Source organism: Anoplopoma fimbria, chromosome 3, assembly GCF_027596085.1.
Source record: "Anoplopoma fimbria isolate UVic2021 breed Golden Eagle Sablefish chromosome 3, Afim_UVic_2022, whole genome shotgun sequence".
NCBI classification, from domain to species: Eukaryota; Metazoa; Chordata; class Actinopteri; order Perciformes; family Anoplopomatidae; genus Anoplopoma; species Anoplopoma fimbria.
Genome location: NC_072451.1, coordinates 18,647,408 through 18,671,573, shown reverse-complemented (window position 1 = coordinate 18,671,573; position 24,166 = coordinate 18,647,408). Strand labels below are relative to the sequence as shown.

Sequence of the window (24,166 nt, the reverse complement as noted above, 5' to 3'; positions counted from 1 at the left end):
TCTTTATGCTCTTTATGCTCTCAGAAGCACAGAGAAGGAAGTATTCAACCATTAGGAAGTTCCCTTTAAACCTTAATACACCTTTGTTACATGATTGAGGGAAACATACCCTATAATGGGGCTATTAAATGCCACATATATTGGTAATGTATCTATTCATTGACCAGACACACAATACGTGTCTATGTGAGGATGGATTTTCCTCACATATCCTAAAGCAGTGGTTCTCAAATGGGGGTACGTGTACCCCTGGGGGTACGTGAAGGCACTCCAGGGGGTACGTGAGATTTAAAAAATATATATTTAAAATTAGCATCCATTCAAAAATCCTTTGAAAATAGTTATTTAATCAATATTCAATCAAATATAAGTGTAAGTTCATAAACTGAATTCAATGCAACAATGCAATCTTCAGTGTTGACAGTTTAATAAATCAGACACTGATGGCACAGTGCTGTGTATTACATCTTTTTTTCAACCAAAAATGCTTTGCGCTGGTTAGGGGGTACTTGGCTGAAAAAATATTTCACAGGGGGTACATCACTGAAAAAAGAATCATCTCCAAGCCTCAAGCCTGGCCTCAGTGTGGCGCCTTCACTTGTGCAGTTCCATCTCTCGCCTGCTGATGTCCCTCTTGCTCCTCTACCACTCGGAGTCCCCTTTGCCTTATTACACATACGCGCACAACACACACGCGCTTCAACCCCGGATGGATGACTTCACCGTTCTGCCTGGGTTTCCTTTATGATCCCGGGATCTCCCACTTCCCTCACCAGACATCAGCCAGCAACACAGGCGAACACAACTCTCCCTCGCTCACTCTCACTCTCACTCAGGCGCCGTCTCTCCCTGCAGCTGCAACAACAGAGACCCCCAACAACACCCGAACCTCACAAACCTCCACATCCAGTTACATCTCAGAAAAGGATCCCAACAGGAGAAAAAGAACAACCGCTGCAGCTTGCACAAAAAAAAAAGAAAAAGAAAGAAAAAAAAAAGGAATCTACGTCTTTATTGAGAATATAAAGTCGCTGAGGAAGACTTTTGTCTACTTGTCTTCTTTACGCTGGTGACCCTTCTCCATCGTGCCACAATGTCCGAGGTGCTGCCATACAACGAGGGGAAAATGAACGGCTATGGGGCAGATAGCGAGGTCAGTCAGATGTCCTTTAGCTGCGGACTGCAGGACACAAGCGCCTTTTTCTCTGCGTCGCAGGCGAAAAGACCCCCAAAGCTTGGACAGATCGGCCGAGCCAAGCGAGGTAAAGGATGTTTAAATGAGGGATTTTGAGGCATGTTGTCTATAACTGAAACATGGACAGAATTATTTATGTGATAAAAAAAAAAAGTATTTTGGGACTTATCGTGAGTTCTTTGTGATGCTCTATCTTGCAATTCCTATAATTTATTTGAATATTAAACACAATTTTGATTTTTTTTTTTTTTTTTAAATGCACCACGGGATAGATACTTACTTGAGTTTGTGGTTGTCGGCGGCACACACACACACACACACACACACACACGTTTACATACATGCTTGAAACGTGATCTTCATGTAAGGACACACCCCATGCTGTGCACAAAACAATAGGGTTAAACCCAAAAGGATAGAATGCCTGGCTCGTCGCCATTACCTTGAATGAGTTATTTTGACCAAGTGCGCGTACTAGAGGTCGTGGATTTGCAATAGTGCTTTAATTAATGTATTTATTCACCTGCAACCGTACTGCACTCACATGTTCCCTCCTTGCTTTGGTTATTTAGTGCGCCGTATCCCCTCCACTATAGGCCCTGAATAAGAATCCATTGACCTTACAATAAAACACACAATGATCTCACTGCTAAATGAGATATTATAGAAATGTCATGATGAATCTTTCCCTCCATTCTCTCAATAACCATCCTCTCTCCCCGTCTCTCTCCACAGTGGTCATCGAGGACGACCGAATAGACGAGGTCCTGAAGGGGATGACAGACAAGTCTTCACCAGGCGTTTAAACGTGAGCGATGCCTTGCAGACTTTTTATTTTTGATCACCGATTTGAAGCACTTGTCGGCTGTGCATGTTCGAGGATTGCAGGAGAAGAACGACGGCACGAAGCGATGATGGGGTGACTCACGAACGGCAGTGAGGGGGGGGGAAAAAAGGCAAAGAATGGGGGAAATGGAGAAGGAAATGATGAAAGTAAGAGACGAAAGAAAAGAAAACGATGGGAGAGAGACTCTGGAAAAGACCAAGATTTCATCATGGGATTGCTGGCAATTCTCCAAACGAATCCCGATTTTAACAGCAAGATGTTGAGATGGCGGACACCGCTCGGCCTCTGCTGACTTTGATGATGGATGAACTTGTCATTACTTCACGACCATCTCTTTTTTCCTTTCCAACAGCGCTGTAAGCAACAAAACACTGCAACTGGAGGCTGACGCTAAATCCCAGCCCTATTTCAATAAGTTGTACAGTACAGTAGGTAGGCTAAGCTCTCAGACGTCCCCCTTTCCTCCCCCCCTCCTTTATAGGCTTTGCTTTGTTGATTCGGTCAGCGACGGTGCATTCACGGGAGCTGTCCTTTCAGCACTGGTCCAATGCATTCCTGTTGCTGCTATTGCTTTTTAAAAACAGACCAACCAAAACTCTCGAGTCTGCTAAATAGAGGAGACCTATTGTATGTAAAAACATATATCCGAGGATGGTGCAATGTTAATATTTTCTGTAGTGGAAGCCCTGTTTGCTCTTGGCCTTTAAAAAGAGCATTAGGCCACAGATTAAACCTGAACCAGAGACTACATTTTTCTTCTTCTTCTTCTTCTTCTTCTTGCATTACCCAACAGTGGTTAACGGTGCAGCTTGGCACCTTCATGTAGCTGATTTACACCTGCACATATCTTTTTTTCCCTCTCTTTTTTCTTTTTTGTTTGTATTTTCACATGCTCAGATATCTACAGAGGCCAGCACAGTTGTGGGGAATATATTAAATGTTTTAAACAAGTCATGAAATCGATGGGAAAAAAAAATTTGGTTATTTTAAGTTTGCAAATATTCGTGTTTCGTCTTCTTTATGTTTTTTCTCCATCTATTTGCATGAACTTTCACTCCGGTGCCAATGCAGGTGCCACTACTCTTACCCTGGCACGCTTCTTTTTAACAAAAGTCATATTTGTATTTTTATATCTAAATATTTGTTATTTAAATTATATGCTAGTCTATCGTCTTACAATTCATCAAGAAAAATATTTCTACTTCAGAGAGGATATACAGATGAGACTAGGCTTCATGGAGGCGAAGCATAGATTTTAGTGGACTGGTCTCATTCGATATCAGAGGTCCGGCGTTTTTTAAAGACTAACTGAATGTGTCTGGGGTTTTTGCACACATCAATGTTAAACTATTATTAAGAAATCGTATACTGTGACTTGAGCTTCGTTGATGAATTTGTTAGAAAATGGCAGTTTTAGAGTATATTGCACTGTTTACGAGTATCCTCAAATAACACGTTGTTATTTGACCGATTTTGGACATTACAGTTTTTGTTTTTTAATTTTGTTTATTTTGTACCATTATTTTAAAGAAACTGGATATGGTTTGTTGTGCATGAAACCTTAATATTTTCAATAATGAAACATTGTTTTATGAAGCAAAAAAGCAACAAAAATGTCATGACATTCTAAGAATGAGTCATTGTATATTATGATGCCATTTTCACTGTATTTGGTGAATTAATAAATGGTGAAAGAACATGTAAATGTGATTCTTTGGTATGGCTTTTGTCCCAAGACATTTTACTAACCATTCAACTGAAGATGACACACAATAGGACCAATTTCAGAGTGGTCTGGGTGTGTTCTGTAAATAAAAGCCAAGGGGAAAAAACAATGAGAACATACCAATCAAAGCACAGCAAAGTGACAATTAAAAAAAATAAAGATGAACAAACTATTTTAAATAAATAGCATACATGTAGTTTCAGCATCAGAAAAAATCATCTAAATTTTTGTCGCCTTTGGGGTCAGTAGCCATGACCTCAGTCACATTAAATACTGATTCTTAATTAAAGAGCAGGGAAGGAACGGTGATCCATCTGTTAAGCTGTTAAACAGCTCTGTGCCAGCCTACAGTAGTGAATTCATTAAACCACAGACCCCTGGGGGGCCACAACTGGCCACATGATCATCTATCAAAGTCTACATGTGCAGTGTCCTCATACTGTAGCTCTCACATGAAGTCTATAGCAAGGCCGAAACACTGGCTTTGGCTGGTATACCAAGAAAAAACAATCATGCACCAAAACCTAATATAATGACTTTGTTCTGTGGTTTGTTACAGTGTTTACATCCATTTTTTTTGTCGAACCGACCCACACACAATGGCAGAAACTGCCAATTTCAACCATTTATCGCTTTTTGCTATTGCTTGCTAGTTTCCACATACTCCCAATTGCAAAAATAAATAAATAATGGTATGAAACCTACTAACTACGCAGTCAAACTAACATACAGTACCTATTGGTCTCTGTAACAGCATCAATTTTATCTAAAACACACATACGTGGATGTATCTTTTTATGTTGTTGTTTCATCAAATCACAGATTTCTTTTCCATATTAGCTGAGTGACTTCCCAATCTTTTTAAGTGCCCCCTGGTATCTGCTAGAGCACCCCCTGAGGTACAAGTACCATGGCAGGGAATAACTAGTTTATTACATCAACAGATCTCAGGTGGGAGAAAAGGTGTACTGTAGAACAACGTACTACTCTATCTGACAACAGCGTCAGTCAGGAAATTGTGTCAGTTGATATCCCCCCTTTTCCACCTGTGGTACACTAACCTGAACAGCATTGATAACTCAATAGAAAGGAATTTCCTGGTAATCTCACGATTGAATTTTCATGTCTCTTAAGTTTATCGTTTGGATAAAAATGTACCGTATCAGGACACATCTATAAAAAGCTACATGCTCTGACAACAATGCTTTAATACTGATCCATGAAGGACACTAAAATGCACTTCACTCTAATAACTGAACATCAACAATGCGTCATCAATGTAGCTAACCAAATTCCCATCAGAGAGATTATTGACTGTCCTGATGACATGAGCACTGCACTGAATGAACACATAGTGTTATCGATCATGTTGTTGTTGTGGATGTCGTCTGTGTGGTTGTGTGTGTGTGTGTACGTGTGTACGTGTGTGGCTGTCTATGGTCATAGACAATTACACTTTTCACAGTAATGGACAGCCCTGGAAGGCCGGAACCGGAATGACATATTTGGGCAAATATTGAATTGTATCAGATCTGCTCCATGATTTTCTCCTTTCCCACTTCAGTGTTATGCGTTTTAGTACGCTGATTTGTAGTTTTACAACTTTGCATACCTTTCAGGTAAAAAAATCGTACCGAATATCTTTTATATAAAATATGTCCAATACGCTTAAAGAATGACACTGGTGTTTATCTTCAAAGTATTATTAAACTTCAATCATCACCCCATGGTTGTATGCCTCCACTAACCTGTGAAGTTGCAAAACGTCATCACTTCATCGTTTTATCCTATGGGTCATTTGTGTGAAACTGTCGTAATTGGCACATTCATTCTTGAGTCATGGCCAAAAACCTGTTTTGTGAGGTCACAGACACCTTGACCATTGACCACCAAAAATCGAATCAGTTCATTTGAGTTTGTGCCAAATGTGAAGACATTCCCTCTAGGCTTTCCTCAAATACTGTGTATATGAGAATGAAACGGGCAGACAACCTGAAAAAAGAATGTCTCTGTCCACGACAGGCATAACAATCCTCTAAAGAGATCTAAACCAACTATTAATTAACCCTACAAACAAGTATTGCCAGTGTACCCAAACTGTGTCCGTGCCATCAAGCTCCATTGTTGTTCGCAAAGTATTAAAATACACAGACAAGATTTGGCATTGGATGATATATTGCCTTATTACAATTAACCAAGCCAGTGTAAATAAAAAGAAAGACGAAGAAATCGTCCATATTGTTATATGATTTCTGATTTCTGGACGGAAGACCGGACAGGCTTTATAGAAAAACAGTCAGGTTCCATCTGAAATAAAATCCACCAACGCATTTTCAATTTCTGGAGAGCAGATCTATAACAGGCATCATGACTTGGTAAGCTCAATAGAGCTAGTAAGCTACTTCAGCTTTGGCTACATACATTTATTTCGACCAAATCCAACTTAAAAGTATTTTAATTAAATTTGTTGACAATAATTCAAAGAGAAAATGTTCCAGAGTTATCCTTTAAATTAATATCTACGATGTCTGACTTGAACATCCAAAGCAAAAACGATTGAGCTACTGCCCTCTGATGAGACGTAAATTCAGTCATCATTTTGCAACTGTCAGGGTCAGAGGTCAGTTTACTGTGAGCTAGAGCTATAGATGTAACCCGAGGTGTCTGCGGCTCCTGTGTCCTGACCAGGCAGAGGGGCTAGGATTGCGGGCCATACTGGGATCAACACGAACATGCTGTAGATGCCTTACGCATGGACAGTCACTGTATAACCACATGGAAAGACTGGATAGAAATACAAGCATGACAGACATATGGACATTTGCGTGTAAAACAAATATAAAAGCTAAGGCAGACAGCTGTAAATGCTAAGTGCCGTTGTACTATTATGTCTCACATACATGAACGCACATGGCTCACAGCAACTCTCAGCTGTAAGGGTCAAACTGAGCGTGTGCAGCGAGAACAAAGAGCTTTGATCTGATTCCACTTTAGCCCCATCCTTAACGGACATCCATTAATATTCCTCCTACAGTTACATAAGCCTGCCATACAGTATATTATACCATTAAACTGCCCCAAGGGAGATGGGCGGTTATACAGAGCTGCAGTGGCAGTTCCTTCTCCAAGTCCACTCTACATCCAATGCAGATTGGTGTACAGCTGAGGATTCCTTCCATCCTACCTATGCTGGTCTGTAGCAACTTGCTTCATAGGCTGTAGGTTAAGGCTTGGTCTTATTTTCATAGATTTGAAATGCTAAAAAGGAATTACAAAATAATATTGGATTGAAAAGATCCTGAAAGGTGCTAAGTAGTAGTTTGGAGCATTTGTATTGCCTCTGAAGGGTCTCAACATGGCAACTAGAACAACAGAAAAAAAGCTGACAAAGGCAACAGTGTTTATCTTAGGGGGAACAGGAGGGTGGCTGCTACGCTTGTGTGAAAAACGCCATCAGTCCGGACACAGTTTTCGGCAGTAAAGCGAAAGCTGTATGAGTGCAGTGCAGAGCTGTGAGCTAGTCAGTCGGGCACAATGACATGCACGAACATGCACTTAGACCATGCGTCTTTGTTTCATCTGCAAATAAGTTTGACTAACTTGGGGTTTGTTTTAAACCTGTACGACTGTCTGAACGTTCTTGCCCCATAAGACAAGTTTAAATATTGCTGCATTCCCAGATATCAATAAATAACTTTGTTATTACAATATAGCTAAACCAGAAAATTAGTAGGAATCAAAAAATTCAATGGGGTAAAAAAAGTTCAATGGGGTAAAAAAGGGCAGTAGTGCTGTGTCGTGAAACAGTTTTACACAAACACATACAGGGAGGCAGATAAAACCTAGAGATGTTTGGTTAAAGCATGCAGTAGACCTTTTGAGTTGCATGAGTCCTCAGATAACACCCACACACCAAAACACTCAGGGCCAATCGATGCAGACTGAGAGGGCAGGGTGGTGGTGGTGAGATAAGTGACTGAGAGTAAGAGAGAGAGAGAGCGAAAGACAGAGAGAGAAAGGCATTGAGCATGCAGTAGATTAGTGTTGTTGCTGCCCTTGGGCAACAGAGCATGGAGGACAATTAGCAGCAGGAGAGAAAATTCTGTCTCTACTATCTCACACACACACACACACACACACATGAGAACAGGGTGCTATATATTAAATCATTGCCTAAGACACCTGGATGACTCAGGTGATCAGCTAAAGAAACTAAAAGAAACTGCAAATAAGGCAAAAAGGTTTGTGCTAAAGAGAAAATGATGACTAAACCTCTCCTGGGTCAGGCCTGCCCCATGCTCGGTGGTTATATAACTTAAGTCCAGTCAAGTTAAATCTCACTATTGGAGTCTCTGCCATTGCAGATCAGTCCCTCCCTTAGTGAGATTGCAGATCTCACTAAGGGAGCGGAAAACCAAATTTGCAATAAAACAAAAAAAGAAACTGCTGTTTTCCACTATATTAATATATTGGGGGAACAGAAATTGAAGTCAGACCAAACAAAGTCCAACGGGGAAAAAGGAAAACAGGAAAACTCGTACTTTAAGGGAAAATCCAGCAAAAAAACCAAAACTCTCCATATGTTGGGAAATATCCAACCTCCATCCCACCACACTGAGAGGTGAATCCATCATTATGTGTTTTATATAGCTGATATTATACCCCTAAGTCTCAATTGTCAAGATCAAACATACTGGCACTTACATAACCCTCCTGTTTAGGTAATCAGGGCATTGGACCCAAATGTCACCATGGAAACCAGATAATAGACAATGCAGGGGTCTGGGAGGAGGAGGGGGTGAGTGGGTGAGATTGAGACAACCCCTGTCTGATAGAGATACACTTCAATATGTGATCCGGTGTGCTTGCACTGTGTATTTGCGAGTGTGGATAACAAGAGAATATACAATTGCAATAGTTGGCTAAGCTACAGTAACAGTCAAAGGAAACATAAATGTATTAACGTCATATTTATTGTTTACTTAGTTTGAAATCCTCTTACAGTTAAAAAGACACAAAGATGAAAACATTTGAAAAATGTTAATATTCATGTCATTGTAGAGCACAACAGATTGAGTGTAAAAATGTGTTCTTGGCTTTGAAAACAGTACATGATTAAACAATCTCACCACAAAACTCCATACGTGCCATGTGAGAACACAAACCTCATCAGCGTAGCAACAGTAACTAAGGGGGGTGGGGTTTAGCCAACAGTTACTTACATGGAAACTGGGCTAACTCTGCCTGCTGAGGAAGATCGTGGGATATGATCAAAAGCTCCAGAACAGCTACTAAAAAGACCTTGGGGTAAGACTGATTTGTCATCAGCAAAGTTCAAGTTAAACAAACTACAGAGTTACACCAGCAGAAAGTCATGGAACGAAAGAAGAGCCATCTGAAAAATCATGCACCTTTTTTTCCAAGTCTTAAAAATAGGCAGTAATTAGATCTCAGTGGAGAATTAAAAATAAATGATTTCTACTTTATCAATGTGGTCCCCCTCCAGTCACCAGTCTTCCTGCCTGTCTGCATGCCTGGCTCTCTTTCAGGTCTAAATTTAAGCAGCAGAGCGCACAGGACCCGAGACTTATCTCACGTTTCCTCAACAAATAACACGCAGGGTGAGCTGTTACTTGTATGTGCCTGCATGTTTCAAACACTGCATCTCCATTAGCAGCTTTTGTTTGGAATCTAAACCAGACAGGGTCCGGTTACAGACAATTCGACAGACATATAAACAGACTTAAACACTGACTGCAAATGCAGGTCAGTGATGCTGTTATGTTCTGTGTCTAGACGTGTCTTGCAAATTTTGCAACATGGGCAGACTTGTGCTGCACCACAGAAGACGAGACTGTTGAATCTTTCCGATGTATGGACAAACAGAACAATTAAGTACACTGGGATGTAAACATTTTTTTTTTAATAAAAAAGTTTCTATTATGATCTGCACTACTATAGGATCTGATCGTAGAAGCTTTAGCAAAATTATGACACAGACAGAAACTTGATGAGTCATAGTTAAACATGACTAGAAATTGCTCCATAGTAATCACAAACTGAAACAATGCAATCATAGAAAACACATAGAAAACAATGTTTTAGTTAGGATCAAAGGCAAACTATATAAGATGAGACTTCAAGCCAAAGATTTATTCAGCATTGACATTGTTAAGTGTGTCAAGTTGATTGTGGTCTTTATTTTGGAAGTTACCTTATCTGTATTTGTCGTAAAATGTAAAAGATCAGTGGCAGGGAAATGGACAAGGTGAGTTTGGGTAATCTATATTTTTTCATTAATTTATTTTATTTGGCACAACCATTTTGTAAAGTTTCCACCATGTTTAGTTAAACATTTTTCTCTACATGTAAGTGTTGTCAATAGTCTGTTATGTGAATAAATACCACACAGTTTCTTTTGAATAGTTTCAAACACAATTATTGTTGTTACAATTCCAATTCTTCTTTGGAAATGTATCGAGAGCATGGTGGTGCATAGTCTAAATCCTTTATAAAACAAATCCACTAAAATCTTTCCTCACAGCTGTCAATATGAACATCTATGCCCAAAAATAGAACACATCTTAAAATACATAGCAGTTCATTCTTACAAAATTACATAACTGTAAGGCAGTGGTCACAAAGGCAATTTCTGTTGTTTCTGTGACTGTGGAAAGTTTGAGTTTCTTTTGTCATTATCACAGTATAGAGCTTACTTGTAAATCTCAGGGTTAATATTTTCCTAGAAGTCAATATTAAACAGGAAGTCTTCCTTATCTTCATTTTGCATTGTGACATTCGTGGTAGGTTGGGATTTGGTGTCCTCCAGTAGCTTTTTCTCTAGAGCTGCATCATCAGGGCTTAGCTCCTCTCCTTTGGTCATCACATACACAAAATATTCAAAGCCTTCTCCATAACCATACTTCCTAATTGACCAGTTGTACTCTGTGCGAGCATAGAGGCGTTTCCTGAAGAGGGGTGAGGCGAAGGTTACAGAGACAAACCGTCCTCCAGGCTTCAAGCAGCGTCTAACCTGGAAGAAGGATAAAGAAAGAGAAGAGGAAGAGTATTAGAAGACCTACTAAAGACCCACACCATTTTAATTCCAATCATCAATACAACTGTTCAGTTTAGGTATTTTTATTTTAAGGAAAGCCAGAGCAGTGGTAGACGCAATCATCTAAATTACATCCAAAAAACTCTGTTACTACTTGTTGTTAGACGAATAGACAGACACTTCTGTCCCCCAAATTGGCATCCATTGCTATATGCCGGAGCAAATGTTAAGCATGGAGATTTTCAGTCCGCAGTGCTGGCTGTTTAGCCTTGCGATCTGATAACACGGTGTGACAGCACGAAAACTGTGATGTATATGTGTGACTGTATATGAATAATTGTTGTTCTGGGCCCATCAACACTTCTGGGCCCATCAGGACACAGTTAGCTTCAACAAATCACAGCACTCAGGCAAACAAAATACACTCACACAGAATGTGAAAATTTACACAAACACAAGCATGCAGAAACACATTTAGTTTGACTCAGGCAGGACGTTTCTCCAGAGACGTAAGTGTGTGTGGGAGAAGGGAGGAGTATTTAGTGGCACCATTTGAAAATATGAAATAAATGAGCTCTCAACGCGGCTAGCATGGTAACACAATTGTTGTATTAAAGATTTGGTAGCCTAAAGGTTGTCTTTTAAAATGAACTGTTTCTAATGTAAGCTCTGTAACGTTGGAGGCCAGCAGTAAAGTCCGCCTAACGTTGCTACTGTTTCTAATCCCGTAATGACTTGTTTGGGACCATAAAATCAAAGTTATGGTCTTAGACTTCACTTGGGACTGGGTAGTCTTGACTTGGGACTTGAGACTTACTGTACCTGAAACTTGCAAAACTTTTGCTAAATCCTGTACAATTATGGAAGATTTCAGACCATCTAAAATGTCAAATGTGAAATCCACTGATGAAGATCTGTGACATACAGTTGAAGGCTGTTGTGAATCACTGTTGTTCATTTTAAATATTACATAAGCAATAAAAACTGCATGGACATTTATTGTTGCAAGGGATTAGTGAACTAAATATAAAAATGTTCGAACTGTTCTGAGACATAATTAATGAGCTAATTCAGGGAGGCCCTAATGCATTAGACTGTATATATAGTATGTATAGTGAGGGGCTGCTGCATGGTCTCGGTGGATGGCTGATCTTTAAAGGCAGACGAGCTAGTGTTAAGCTCATGAAAGCTGGAATGGTAATGTCCTGTAGGACGGAGTAGGTATGGTCTATAAAGCTGTGAAGGGGCACAGTGTCCCCCCCCATGCTGTCCTGGGGTCCTTGGGGGGAGGAGTTGCTCTGATACGAGCACGTTTATCCTGCTCTTCTCACATGATTCATCTCCACCAGCAAGCAGCCCGAATGAATGAATTATTCACCCTCCACTGTGACACGGAGGAAAAACGAGAGTAAGGGTGGAGGGGTCGTCGAATATGGGATGAAATGAGTAATATAATGCACAGCAGTGGGAGAGTAAAGCTCAGGGTGATCTACCTTAGGAAGTGCCTGACAAAAACATGGCAGAGAGTTGACAGATTCAGAATTGAAGCCATGACGATAACCAAAAAAAATGGAGCGAATTACTGCTACTCAACCCCATAATATGAACAGATGTTGTTCGTCAAGAAATGGCTCACAGAATAAGCTTACTGCTCGCTGAATCACACTGCCACCTTTTAAGTTTCTACAGGTGCAACATACATAAGACACAACACAGTTTAGAAGTCGTTTAAAGGCATATTATATTGCTTTTGACAGCGCTAGGCTAACTGTTAACCTTCCTCAAATGTGTGTACAAAATAAGCCTCAACGAGTCCTCTCCCTTTCTTGATATTGAACCGTACAGTAAATATGTGTGCTATAAAACCAAACATATTTAGCTAAAAAAGGCAACAATAAAAAAATCAGTAAAACTGCAGAGATGGGGATCTTTTTTACCCTCCCGATGAGCACATCTTTTCCTTTCCCTTAAAAATACATTATGACAGTTTCGTCGAAGGCCATGTCAGATTGCTTGAACAACAAAACAGTCAAATTACAGTACAGGTGGAGCCCTCCGGAGGCTTTGGTGAGTGAGTAAACCAAGGTGGGAGTTAACAAAGTTCATCACCCTTACCTCACCCTTAAGCCATTATTCATGACACTGAGATGTATGGTCCGCACACTTTGTACGTGTGCAGTGTAACTCCAGAGCCTTATGACACCTGTGACTGGAGTACTGACGTCACTGCAATCCAAGACGACACTGACCTACAGCAAACTGCTTTGGCCACAACAGTGACTGTTTTTTAGCTCGGCTAGTAGTTTGACGACAGCTTGAACAGTAAATTCTGTTATTTAAGGACATTTTAAACAAGCTGACACAGACATTACCCCATCTGACATCATGGTATCATCAGGATACATTACTGACCGAGATTATCACGCTCAAGTGTGTGGTGAGTCATATTTATACAAATTCTGTATGTATATCAACAGGGGTACTACGAGGACAGCTCTGGCACTATGTAAATCATCTACCCACACATCAGAGTGGTGTCATTACTATGATAAAGGATCGACAGTGGCAGGTTTGTTCCAATGTAATGTTGTGCTCTGAATGCTGCAGATAAACAAGTGTTTCATGCACATAAAAGATAGCAAGCTATTATAAGTAATAGTAACAAGCTGTAATGTATCTAAAAATGTGCCTAATGTAGAATATCTAATAGAATCAACAGGTGGAGGAGGGCTCACTGGCTGCTACACCCAATCACTGGAGGGGGGGTCTGCATCCCAAAACACTGAGTCAATTTTTTTAAATCCACTCTCAGTCCAACATCTGTAAACTGATCCTAAGTGGGCCACAGGGCTTCTCCAAGAGCACAGAGGAAACCACTCTGTAAGCGCCCATCTTTCACACACTTGAAACCATATCCAACATACACACACACACTCAAACACAAACATTGCATCATGGCCTCTCCTGAATTATTCAGTGTTGTGGAAGGAGCTCGTGTCTGAGTGACCTGACCTGTCTTGAGTGCACAGCAACAAAGAAGAAACATGAGATCCGGAGTTCAGATCCCCATGAGGAATTCCAGGTAATACCCCGGCCATTTGAGATGGTCAACCATATTGTAATATCAATCATTCTTTATTGGATGTGAATCAGAGGTATTCTATTGATCCTACCTAATATTCCTAGTCTCATTTTTCTAAATATTTCGTCATGTGGCAATCAACTTTTTAGTATATTTAAGTATATTATCAGAACAATGTCTGGCCTTTTTGTGATCACCCCATGAAGAATTAAGAAGGAACAGTCTTTGTACTGGGTGAAACCATTGAACTTGTCTAAACCTTTGAAATAATAACTTTGTATATGTCAGTCCAAGTCCCCGCCTGACCTTCTGACAATAGTCAGAGAGAAGCTGTCGATCCAAAGAGAATGACATTTCTCTGTGTCCTCAATTTCTCCTATTCATTGCTTTGTCTTCCTGCTCACACTGGACTGCATAATAATATTCATCATAGTCAGATGAGGAAAGGGTGGCTGGTGGTCACATCTTAATCTGTGATATCGCTCTGTAGGACTTTCGTGTTACGTAATCTGGGTTCATCTGAGATTGTGAGCGAACACAGTATCATTGTTCAAATTCTCCTGCATCAACATACCTATTTGTGGCGTTTCATTTTTCTCTTTGTTTGAAATGAGTTCAACCTGTCTGAGCTGACTCTAGACAATCAATCACACGCTAAGTGGCTTGCAGGACCAACTCGACTCACTCCTCATTTTGAAACAGAGTTTGAGAGAGAATGGCTGATAAATATTAGGCTGGTCATTAATTCATTTATCATTATTTTGGGCTGTAGATTGACTTTCACTTTCTCAAAAAATCTAATGTCAATCAATTTCTTTATTTAACCTTTAACTGCCCATCTACAAGTTACAAAAAGCCACAAAAGCTGTAGCAGATTCATACTGTATGTTCCTAAATTACACCCGATCACCAAGTCGTGAAGGACTGCAGGCTATAACTGTAAGGGTCCAATGTGTAGTCTGCTATGCTTCTTGATCAATAAACAATAATGTTTATAACTCTATGGTCACCTTATATGACACAGTGATCATCTCAAAAGACAAAAAAATATCTTTCACTCCGTCCCGGCATTGAATCCAAAACGTGGGAGAATCAACAACACTGTGGCTTGCCCACTAAAAAGCGGTTATTGTTTTGTTATTTTTGTGCCCATTCTGAACCAGAAATGGAGGCTTTAGTCGGGGGGATGATTATTGAGAGGCGAGCAGAGGTGGATCCTCCATGTACATTTGTTTGTGTGCGCACCCACCTCCCTGTGGGTGAGGCAGAACTGATCAGTGGGTAGAGACAACAACAGAGTGCTATCGCTGGTCAGCAGACTTGTATGGACCACTGCCTACGGTCTCCCTTAGAGATACTGTACACACACACCCACACACATATACTACTTGTGCACACTAACACACACACATGGCTATGCAGCCTGTGCAGCCCTAAAACATACTAGTACGAACAAATACTTGAACTGGGGCAGAGAGAAAAGGGATGTTGTACTTTTTATTTAGGTCATATTTTGATAGTTTATAAATTCCCTCCCATCTTCTATGCTGTTGTTTACTGGCCTCATGTAGCTCCGTAGACCCCCTCACTGCAGCCCCTCCCTGAATGAATGTGCATTTGAAATCAACCGCTTCTCTTCCTTTCCACTTCACCTTACCGATACCCCGCAGCCTGACATGTGAATGGCAAAAACGTGTAGACGTCTTGAGGAAACAGAGAAACGAAGAGATGAGTGGGTGAGAGGAACGAGGAGTTCAAAAAGGAGGGGTGGTAAGATAATAAAGATGGGAGGGAGGAAGGGTGAGAGAATGAGGTCTCAACGCCGGTCTCCTAACAAAGCAGATCTGCTCTCCTGCTCTTCCCTTCAGGGGTGCAACATCCTGCTTTGCTACCTTCATCCCTTCATCCATATTTTAACCCTTATTTTTCTCTTCCCCCTCCTCCAAACTCCTGCCTTCAAGAGCCAAATGTGCAAACGCTTTAAGACACCATCTGCCCTGAAGAAGCGAGTATAAATTTGCCTGAGCGAGTGGGCTGTTTCTGCACAAGCAAAGTGTCTTCCTCAGCAACATGTCTTAAAAATATATTTTTTTTATTAGAAAACACTTTTCAAAAAGATAATAGCAGTTTTTCTAAGTATAGGTGCACCATATGCACAAGAGAAAAACAACATAATAAACATGCATGACTGTGATCACACTTATTCATTTATACAGACACATTATCATACAGGAAGACCTACAGTACTTGGAACAGTGACGGATAACGTGGAAAACGTCTATTGTTGGATTCCCTCTCTCAAACCTCAAACTCCCTGCCTCCTCTATTCTGCCCACCCACCTCTACCACCCTAAATTACCTCTCTGTTACCCTCCTGTCCTCCCCTCTCCTCACCCAGCTCACACCCCGTCACCTCCACCCACCCACTGCATAGATAAATTATACATCAGAGACCTTTTCTCTTCTCTCCCTCAACATCCATCCACCCTTGCCCTGCCAGGACAAAAAAAATGGCTTGAGTTATGATTACAGACAAAGCTGACGCTGATTCAAAATGCAGATTTCCAGGCTTGATACCTTCTTGAAAAATTGTTTTGATATAAATCAGATCGTGTGGGCTTGTGGAGGCTCAGGATATCGTAGGAAGACAACAACATCCTGGCTTTCAAGTAGGCGCATCACTCCCTCTCACACCTCACGTTGTCATGGAGACAAAAGTTTAGTGCTGGTCACGGTAACGTATGTAGGTCAGAACAAAAACACCTCTCAAACCAAAAACACCAGGCAGTGGAACAGTGAAGCTCACGCCTTCGTTAGACTAGGAGAATGCCAGGAAGTTTTGATAACGAGCAGCAGTGATAAGACAACACAGCTCAAACAACACAAAACTACAGTGAATGTCTACAGTGGAAATTAACATTCACTGGGATTTGTGGCTCTTTCAGTCTGCCGACATGCATGACTGTGTCAGAAAAGTCTTTCTCAGCAGCCTTATTAGCAGGTTGACTTTAAGTGAATGCTAAAGTTCAATAAAGACGAATGCTAAAGTTCAATAAATATAGCCGTGAACTTGGTCACTGATCTGTTTACAAAGTGCTTCTTCAACATGAATACAAATGAAAGCTGTGCTTTGGTCATTTCCTTTAAAATTAGGGGAAATTCCCGTCTTCAGGCAAATTTTCAACAGCGTGCCCATGCTAAGAGATGTAATGTTAATGTTAATGTCATGTCAGTGTCAGTGTGTGCGTGTTATGTCTGTGCCTGTGTGTGGACCCCCGTCTAACCAGTCAGCATCTTCGCATTCAGCTGCCACATTCACCCCTCACGGCAATCTGGCATGCCAAGCTAAATTTAAAACCTCCCTTTCTACCCTTTTCATCAAAAATAACCGTCTCCGGCTTTTATCTCTCATTTCTTCTGTATCTCTCCTACTCCCCCTCACAGCCTCCTCACCTTCTCTGCCTTCCTTTCCATTGGGGACAGGAGAGAGGTTTGCTTTAATTACTGAACTACTTTTCACACCGGCGGAGAAAGACAGAGACACACTTCAGACTCCCACATCCGCCCACTGTCATGCTCCCAGCATCCTTGCACTGAATTTAATGCCTACACACACACAACCCTGTGTGTGTGTGTTTGAGCATTTTGCTTGCACTTGATACTGTAAAAACTTTCCTCATCCACGGGCACTACTTGATAGCAGTCACAGATAGAAGAGCAGCATTTCACTGCAATGTTTGCTATTCTTGGTTCAGTATGATGAAAAAATTATGCAGACTTTGTGAAACACTTTGTACTGGATGGGAAGGCGCAGAATCAGCAAATGTGTAATTAATAAACTCATCTGCCTTTCAGAACAGTTTAAAAAAAATTGTAAAACTCAGAGGAATAAAAGCCACAGAGAAACTGGAGCAAAACGTGAGCAGCTGGTACAGTGACATGTTTGGCTTCGACGCAGGAAGAGTAAAAAGGAGGGAGGGTGTTCCCCTCTTTCTGGCTGGCTCCCTTTTGCTCCCTCTGCGCCTCTGTTTCCTCCGTCTCTAAATCAAACGCTACCTTTTAAAGCCCAGGACACTTATTACACTTATCAAGCCCTTGCTTGAACTTATATGTAATTATCCATTAAGTTCTTGTGGGTAGACTTGCATCAGCAGCGGATGGGTAATTAGTTTATTGCAGCCATTCTCTATTTAGCAACACTTGCCGCTTACGACTTACACCGCAGCTAATGTTTTGCCACTTTATGTGATTAGTTTTTAGCCATAAACTGCCAATTCAATTTTAACTGCTTGGACAGAAACAAAAAAATAAATCAATAGAGATAGACATTATGGATAGATTCAAGAGCCAAAACAGAAACAACTGCTTCAATAAAGTCTGAGCTTGACGAGACGGAGATAAAGCGTTTGGCAGCAGCTGGAGACGGAGGGAGACAAAGGAAGAGAAGCAGAGAAGGAGGGAGGCAGAGAGGGAAGTAAAATGGGCCAGTGTGTCTGGCTGCTGAAGGGGTCTCCCGTGGGATGGGGAAGGGGGGACAGGATAGCCAGTTGGAGGTTCCAGAGGCACACTAACACACTCCAGTCTGTTCAATGGGCCAATAGTGCTGGGAGCCACTAAAACTGAGACCAAGTAAATTTTACATGACACAAAATTGACACCTGTAACACCTTCATTCTTCCGAGGTAGCTCCGAGGTTAATATTTAAAATGTTGGCTCTGTTACTCTCACTTTATCTCTCTCTTTTTAAAGCAGGATACCTAAATTATCAATTACAAGAAACATCTAAGCTTCATCTTAGCATTGACTACAATGGCACCCAGCATTGCCTATAGGGCTTTCACAAATTCAAACTATTACCTTAAAGTGGGTTAATAGATGATCTTTAATCATCCGTTTGAATTACTTAAATTTAAATTTTGTATTCAACTTATATTTAATGTTAAACTTATATTCCTTTTGCCTTGAATACTGTACTGCTGTACAGAGGCAAGGGCAGCAAACTAGCGTAGCCGGGGTTGTAAGCAACAGCGTTCAACAGGTTGAAAACAGTTTAACATTAGCTTCTTATTAAACCCTCTCCTGTCATTACCTTCTATTATTGTCCTTGCACTCACTGCAGCCAAGCAGTGTCCCTCTGTGAGTCTTCCCCCCAGGTCTCAACCCACTGGAGACCTCTCAGTGACTCATCCTACAACAAAAGCAAAAGTGGGTCTCCTTTATTTTACCTCGCTGGCTTGACTAATAAAAAAAAACCTAGTATACTATCATCATGGAGAGGCCCATTTACTCTTGAGTGCAGCTAGTAAATTGTCTTTGCTTTTTTCAGTTTCCCTCTGAAGGGGTGAGAGAGGAGGAGGAGCTAAGATTCACTTCCTCTGAAGGAAACCAATTAATTTGAGGTGGTGCTCGTCAGACAAACTAACAGTAACAGGTCAATTAATCATGATTGGCCAAAGGACACTGGTGCATTTACTTTGTCCTTCACTGGTTCACATCCAGTACTGGCTACACAAAATGGCTCCACCCTGATACAACCACTGTGGTTTTGGTGTGCCACCAAGATTTGATCTCCTATGACCAATTCCAGGGGGGCGCCACTGGCTCCAGAGAGCACAACATGAAATGCCAAGATGATTATCTAGTGTCAGTATGCAAGTTGTGCTGAATATCAGTAAAACTATTCACTTAGTGACTCTGGAGAGAATTAGAGGTAGAAAACACTTCTGTACAGCAAAGCACTGCTGCAGACGTGGGCGGGCCAGTTTCCATAACAACCTGACAAAAAAAAAAGAAAGATATATATAAAAAAAGAAAAACTAAACAACTTCAGCTAATTTATTCTTGAAGTTTGGGTGCAAGAAAGCAAGTCTGCTCATCTTGCTGCAGCCTCAGTTGATTGTTCCTAATGCAAAACTTGTTGAATTTGTTGCTGCCTGGTCAGTTCTGATTAGACTGTGGACAATTCTTCATTTCAGAAGTAATGTGACATCAGCTGTCGCAATCAAAGCTAATATACTATATATACATTTAAAAATGAGGACCAAGGAGTTTCACACAAACATTAGCCTACATCAGATTAGTTGTTGAGGCCAGTTGTGCCATCAGGGTAATTTCTTGGGCTGGACCCTTGAGAAAAGCCCCAAATATTAGCAACAGTATTTGTCAAGGCTGGCAGCTGTGTATGATGGTGTAACAAGACAGAAGGAGCCAATTAGTGTCAAAGGCTGCAAGCTTTCCACTGGATGGCATGGAGTCCCTTCTGGGCTTAATGTACAGCAGGCTTTATTCATGGAGAATGACAACAGTTTGTAATTTGTTCTTGGTTAAATATTAATATTTCAACTGTGCTTGAAAGGTGACTGTTTTTCACAGGTTGCACACTGATTTTAAAAGCTTCGGCTGGGTCACCAGAGTCACAGGTTTGATACATTAAAAGGTTTATCTCTCAGTCAATGAAAAGTGTGAATTCAGCTGTTGAAATATAGACACATGAGAGAATATGTCGCCCAACTCCCAGCCTGTATAGTTCAACTCAATTCAATTCACCTATCCGGGCCACACTTCAATTAACTTTCAACTCTGTGCCGATGTGCAGCAAGACAGCACTCTTGTCCTTTCCAGTTATACTGCCAAAATGATAAAGCAGCTCTTGCTCTTCCCACAAAACCAGGCCGAGACTCATTAAATACTAGATCATCAAACTGCTCTTTAACTGTGCTTCTACTTACTTAGTGTTTGAGCCTTTCGCAGTCAGTCAGTCAGAGCTGCAGACTCAGGGGAACAAGTGATGGGTTCAAGCCCAGTGTAGTGTGACTGTACTGCATGTGAGGGCGTGAGAGAAGGAACTGGCTCCTCATTGAAGCAGTGAGGGCTGCAAAGTACAAGAGGGGCAAAAAATGCTAGTTGGAGGTGCAGACTATAAGTTACACAAAGTTATGTAATGTATTCCTTACTGGCCTTACTGGAAACCTCAATTACGTGATACGGCAGGGAAAACTTATTCCATTATCATTTATATTGGCACATAATAGAGTGCAACATAGAGTTATGTGTAGTTCTCAGCAGAGCTCCACCCACTCAGAGTAATCAAAGACATCTGTGTGGGTGTGCAGGTGCAGATTCATTTTCCTCAGACTTAAATATGATAAATGAGAAATATCAAAGTCTGCCCAAAGTCCCATGTGCCCAAAACCCACTTACCTACAAGCCATAGAAAGTAGCAGCAAAAGAACACTCTTAATGCAATACTGTATTTATTAAATAAAACAATTAAAAGGTACTCTCTGTCAACAAAGCTGTTGAAGCAAGATGTACTGTCCTGGCATCTGGCCAACAAGGGAGTCTGAACAGAGTCTGCCCCGATGCTCAACATCTACTGAAAGATGGCTCCACTCTGACACCTCTGATGACCCTCCTGAAAATGCAAAACCAACAGTAGTCTGGACAGCTGCTGCTCAAACACACCTCGTTGGTGAAATAAAACACGCCTGGAATAATAATAATATCAAGATGAATGAAGTTGAGTTGAGGCATTGAGCAGGGCGGACTCGGACGCCCACGCTGATTGACTGGCTGGCTGTTGAAGCTCTGAGGTGCTTTCCTAATTCCAACTAGTCGGACTGGGCTCCCACAGTGAGTTGAAAGCAGCAGTCACTGTAGGAGTTGATGTTGAAATGACTGGAGTGGGACTGACTCACCAGCATGAGGCTTTATTAAAAACTTAACAGCCAGAGGAATTCCCTGCCCATTGTTCTGCAGCATCAGGTCCAAAAAGAACTATGAATGACTCAAGCACAAAGCTTACAGTGTGAACACACACATAGTAAAATGCTTTAATGGCTTCCACAGTACTCCATATTTGATTTAAGTCAAGCGCTCAAGTTTAAGATACTAAACTGCTGGTGAATTAAGTCTAGTATCCTCAGATGCTTAAACAACAGCAACCAACATTTAAACAAACCCGTGTGTGCAGCTGTTAGCAGTTAGCTACAATAGCTAATCCATGGGGCTAATTTCTATGTTAATTTTGGAAAAGAAATATGTCTCAAACCATTTTGTTTCTTGAATCTCTGCAAAACAAGTGGCAATTGCAAAGTTAGAATTGACACACTTGTGAGAACGACACCCAGTTTGAAAAATACTGAAAATTCCGTTTAAAGGCAACAACCACTGAATGTATGGATGTGTGTATGATGAGTGTCAAAACCAATAAATCCATAATGAGCAAAAAAACAAAAAAAAAAACGTTAGGCAATCATTATCATCTATTCATACAATAACACAATGACCACACAATTATTTCTGTCCATCAACTAGAAAGGGCTAGTGTGTGTTGTTTGAAAATCAAAAACAAGATATTGCTACTGATTGTTTATTATCAACCAGCTTATGAATCAGGTTTATTTTAGAATACAACAGTGTTGAGGGAAAACCCAAGAGGTACTTGACAATGAAGATGCACCTGAGGCCTAAATACAGATATTAGGTTTTAGATGAAAAATCTTAAATAATCGATATAATTATGTATCACAATTACAACTTTTTTATTGAAATGATTCATTAAAACATTGAATCATTTATTTTCTGTCTTTTTAAAATTCAAAGAGAAAACAAGGAAGACTGCTGCTGCTGCTGGGTGCTTGTTGTGTTACTGTAAGTGCTTTCTCTCCCAAGCTTAGCTATTGAACAAGACACATCAGTACTCTGCTACATTTTTGATAACTTAGGTAACTTTGTAAACTCTCAGTCCTTTCTTGAGGAAAACTAGAACAAATTGTGATATGCTTCTAGTAACTGGAGACTTTTCATTCAGTCACTTCACTTTACTTATGAACAGCTCCTCAGTACTTAAGAGGATCAATATGATCATGTGTGGCGTAGTGCTAAAATCCAGAAAATAATCATTGGGGTATGTAAATCTATGATCTAGTGGTTAGTTGTAATGGAAAGTATACATACATTACAGTTGATAGACTAACTCGTGGAAAGTCATTTTACTTAGGAGACCATAAAATTGAATTTCAAATCAGATTCTGATTGAGTAGCATGTAGCAGATATGCCGCTAGTATAATTGAATGCACATTTTCACCATTGCATGTTAGCCTGATTTCTATGGACAGTAATGACAAACAACATCAAGAGTGCTTTTCCCAGAGCTAATCCCAAAGGGGACTGAACAAATCCCTTTGCATCTTGCCACCGGCATCAAAGCTGGAGAGAGTAACACTGCACATCAAAGCCCGAAACAACTCATGCAAAAAAAATAAAATCATCAACAGCCGACAAGCTGAGCGCCTAAAAATGACTCGAAAAATGTAAACCACCTCATTCCTAGTTACTGTTTTTGGCCCATCCAGCGAGTAACCCCAACAAACAATCAAATGCTCACTGCTGTGAGCTGCTTTGGCCTACCTTAAAATGTCACATTCAATTCAACAGACACTCAATAGTGACCTGAATCGTGCTAAGTACTGGTGAACTGTTGCTACTATTTTGGAGCTATTTTTGTGACAGCAGTGGATCCTGTAGGCAGAAAATGCAGTTCTGTAAAATGCTACAGCAGCGTCTCATCACGTGCCTCAAACCAGGTCGGCTGTAGAGCAGTAGATCGGTGGGCTGAAGCTCACCCACTAAGGTCCCATTGCACCCTCCATCCTCTGATATAAAGTACTGCTTTGACTGGGAAAAAGATAGTAACACTTTCCATGCGATACAAGCTTTACTTTGCAGTTCTGATGCAGCTGACTCATTTGTACACATCGGTACAGATGATTTTGCATAAGAGTAAATCAAAACATTTTGGTAGTAGCAAGAGCTGATTCCACCTTGGCAGCAGGCGTAACACGGTCGCTCCATCACTCTGTCGCACCTTCTGTTGGTTTGTGTACTGCTAATCTGTCACTCTTTTTTTTAGTCCCTCTGTCTGTCACTCCATCTCTCTCCGTCTGATGGGGGACCGGATTCAAGAAGCTGTGATTGTTTTGTGAAAATCCAACGTGGCCCCAGGCTGTTGTTTTTCATAATTAAGTACTTGGGCAATAATTTGGCTATAAACAAAACTCTAATTTTCATATCCATACTGTCCAAATGAGCAAACTGACCACATACAGTGGTCCCAAAGCGAAGGCACTCTGGAGCATTATAACTGCTCTGAACATGTAAGACAGGAAAACATTCTCCCCTGCCCTCCCTCCCTTTACATGTGAGTAGCTTTGTCTTCTGAACACCCTGCTGTTATCCCTTTTTTCCCGTCTATTTC

At 40.8% G+C, this 24,166-nt stretch overlaps 2 protein-coding genes across 2 annotated transcripts in view; one reads left to right on the top strand and one right to left on the bottom strand.

The window, feature by feature from the left end:
* The first annotated feature begins 780 nt into the window (after positions 1-780).
* Positions 781-2,001, top strand: camk2n1a (calcium/calmodulin-dependent protein kinase II inhibitor 1a). The gene is made up of 2 exons (XM_054596536.1): positions 781-1,262; positions 1,931-2,001. The coding sequence occupies exons 1-2, from the start codon at positions 1,094-1,096 to the stop codon at positions 1,999-2,001; spliced, it is 240 nt and encodes a 79-aa protein (XP_054452511.1). The 5' UTR covers positions 781-1,093.
* Positions 2,002-8,769: 6,768 nt separating this feature from the next.
* ece2a (endothelin converting enzyme 2a) overlaps positions 8,770-24,166 on the bottom strand; it is a 65,065-nt gene continuing 49,668 nt past the window's right edge. The window contains exon 4 of the mRNA XM_054596455.1: positions 8,770-10,801. Coding sequence (XP_054452430.1) covers positions 10,511-10,801 — 291 coding nt within the window. The 3' untranslated portion in view covers positions 8,770-10,510. The remainder of the gene's footprint in view (positions 10,802-24,166) is intronic.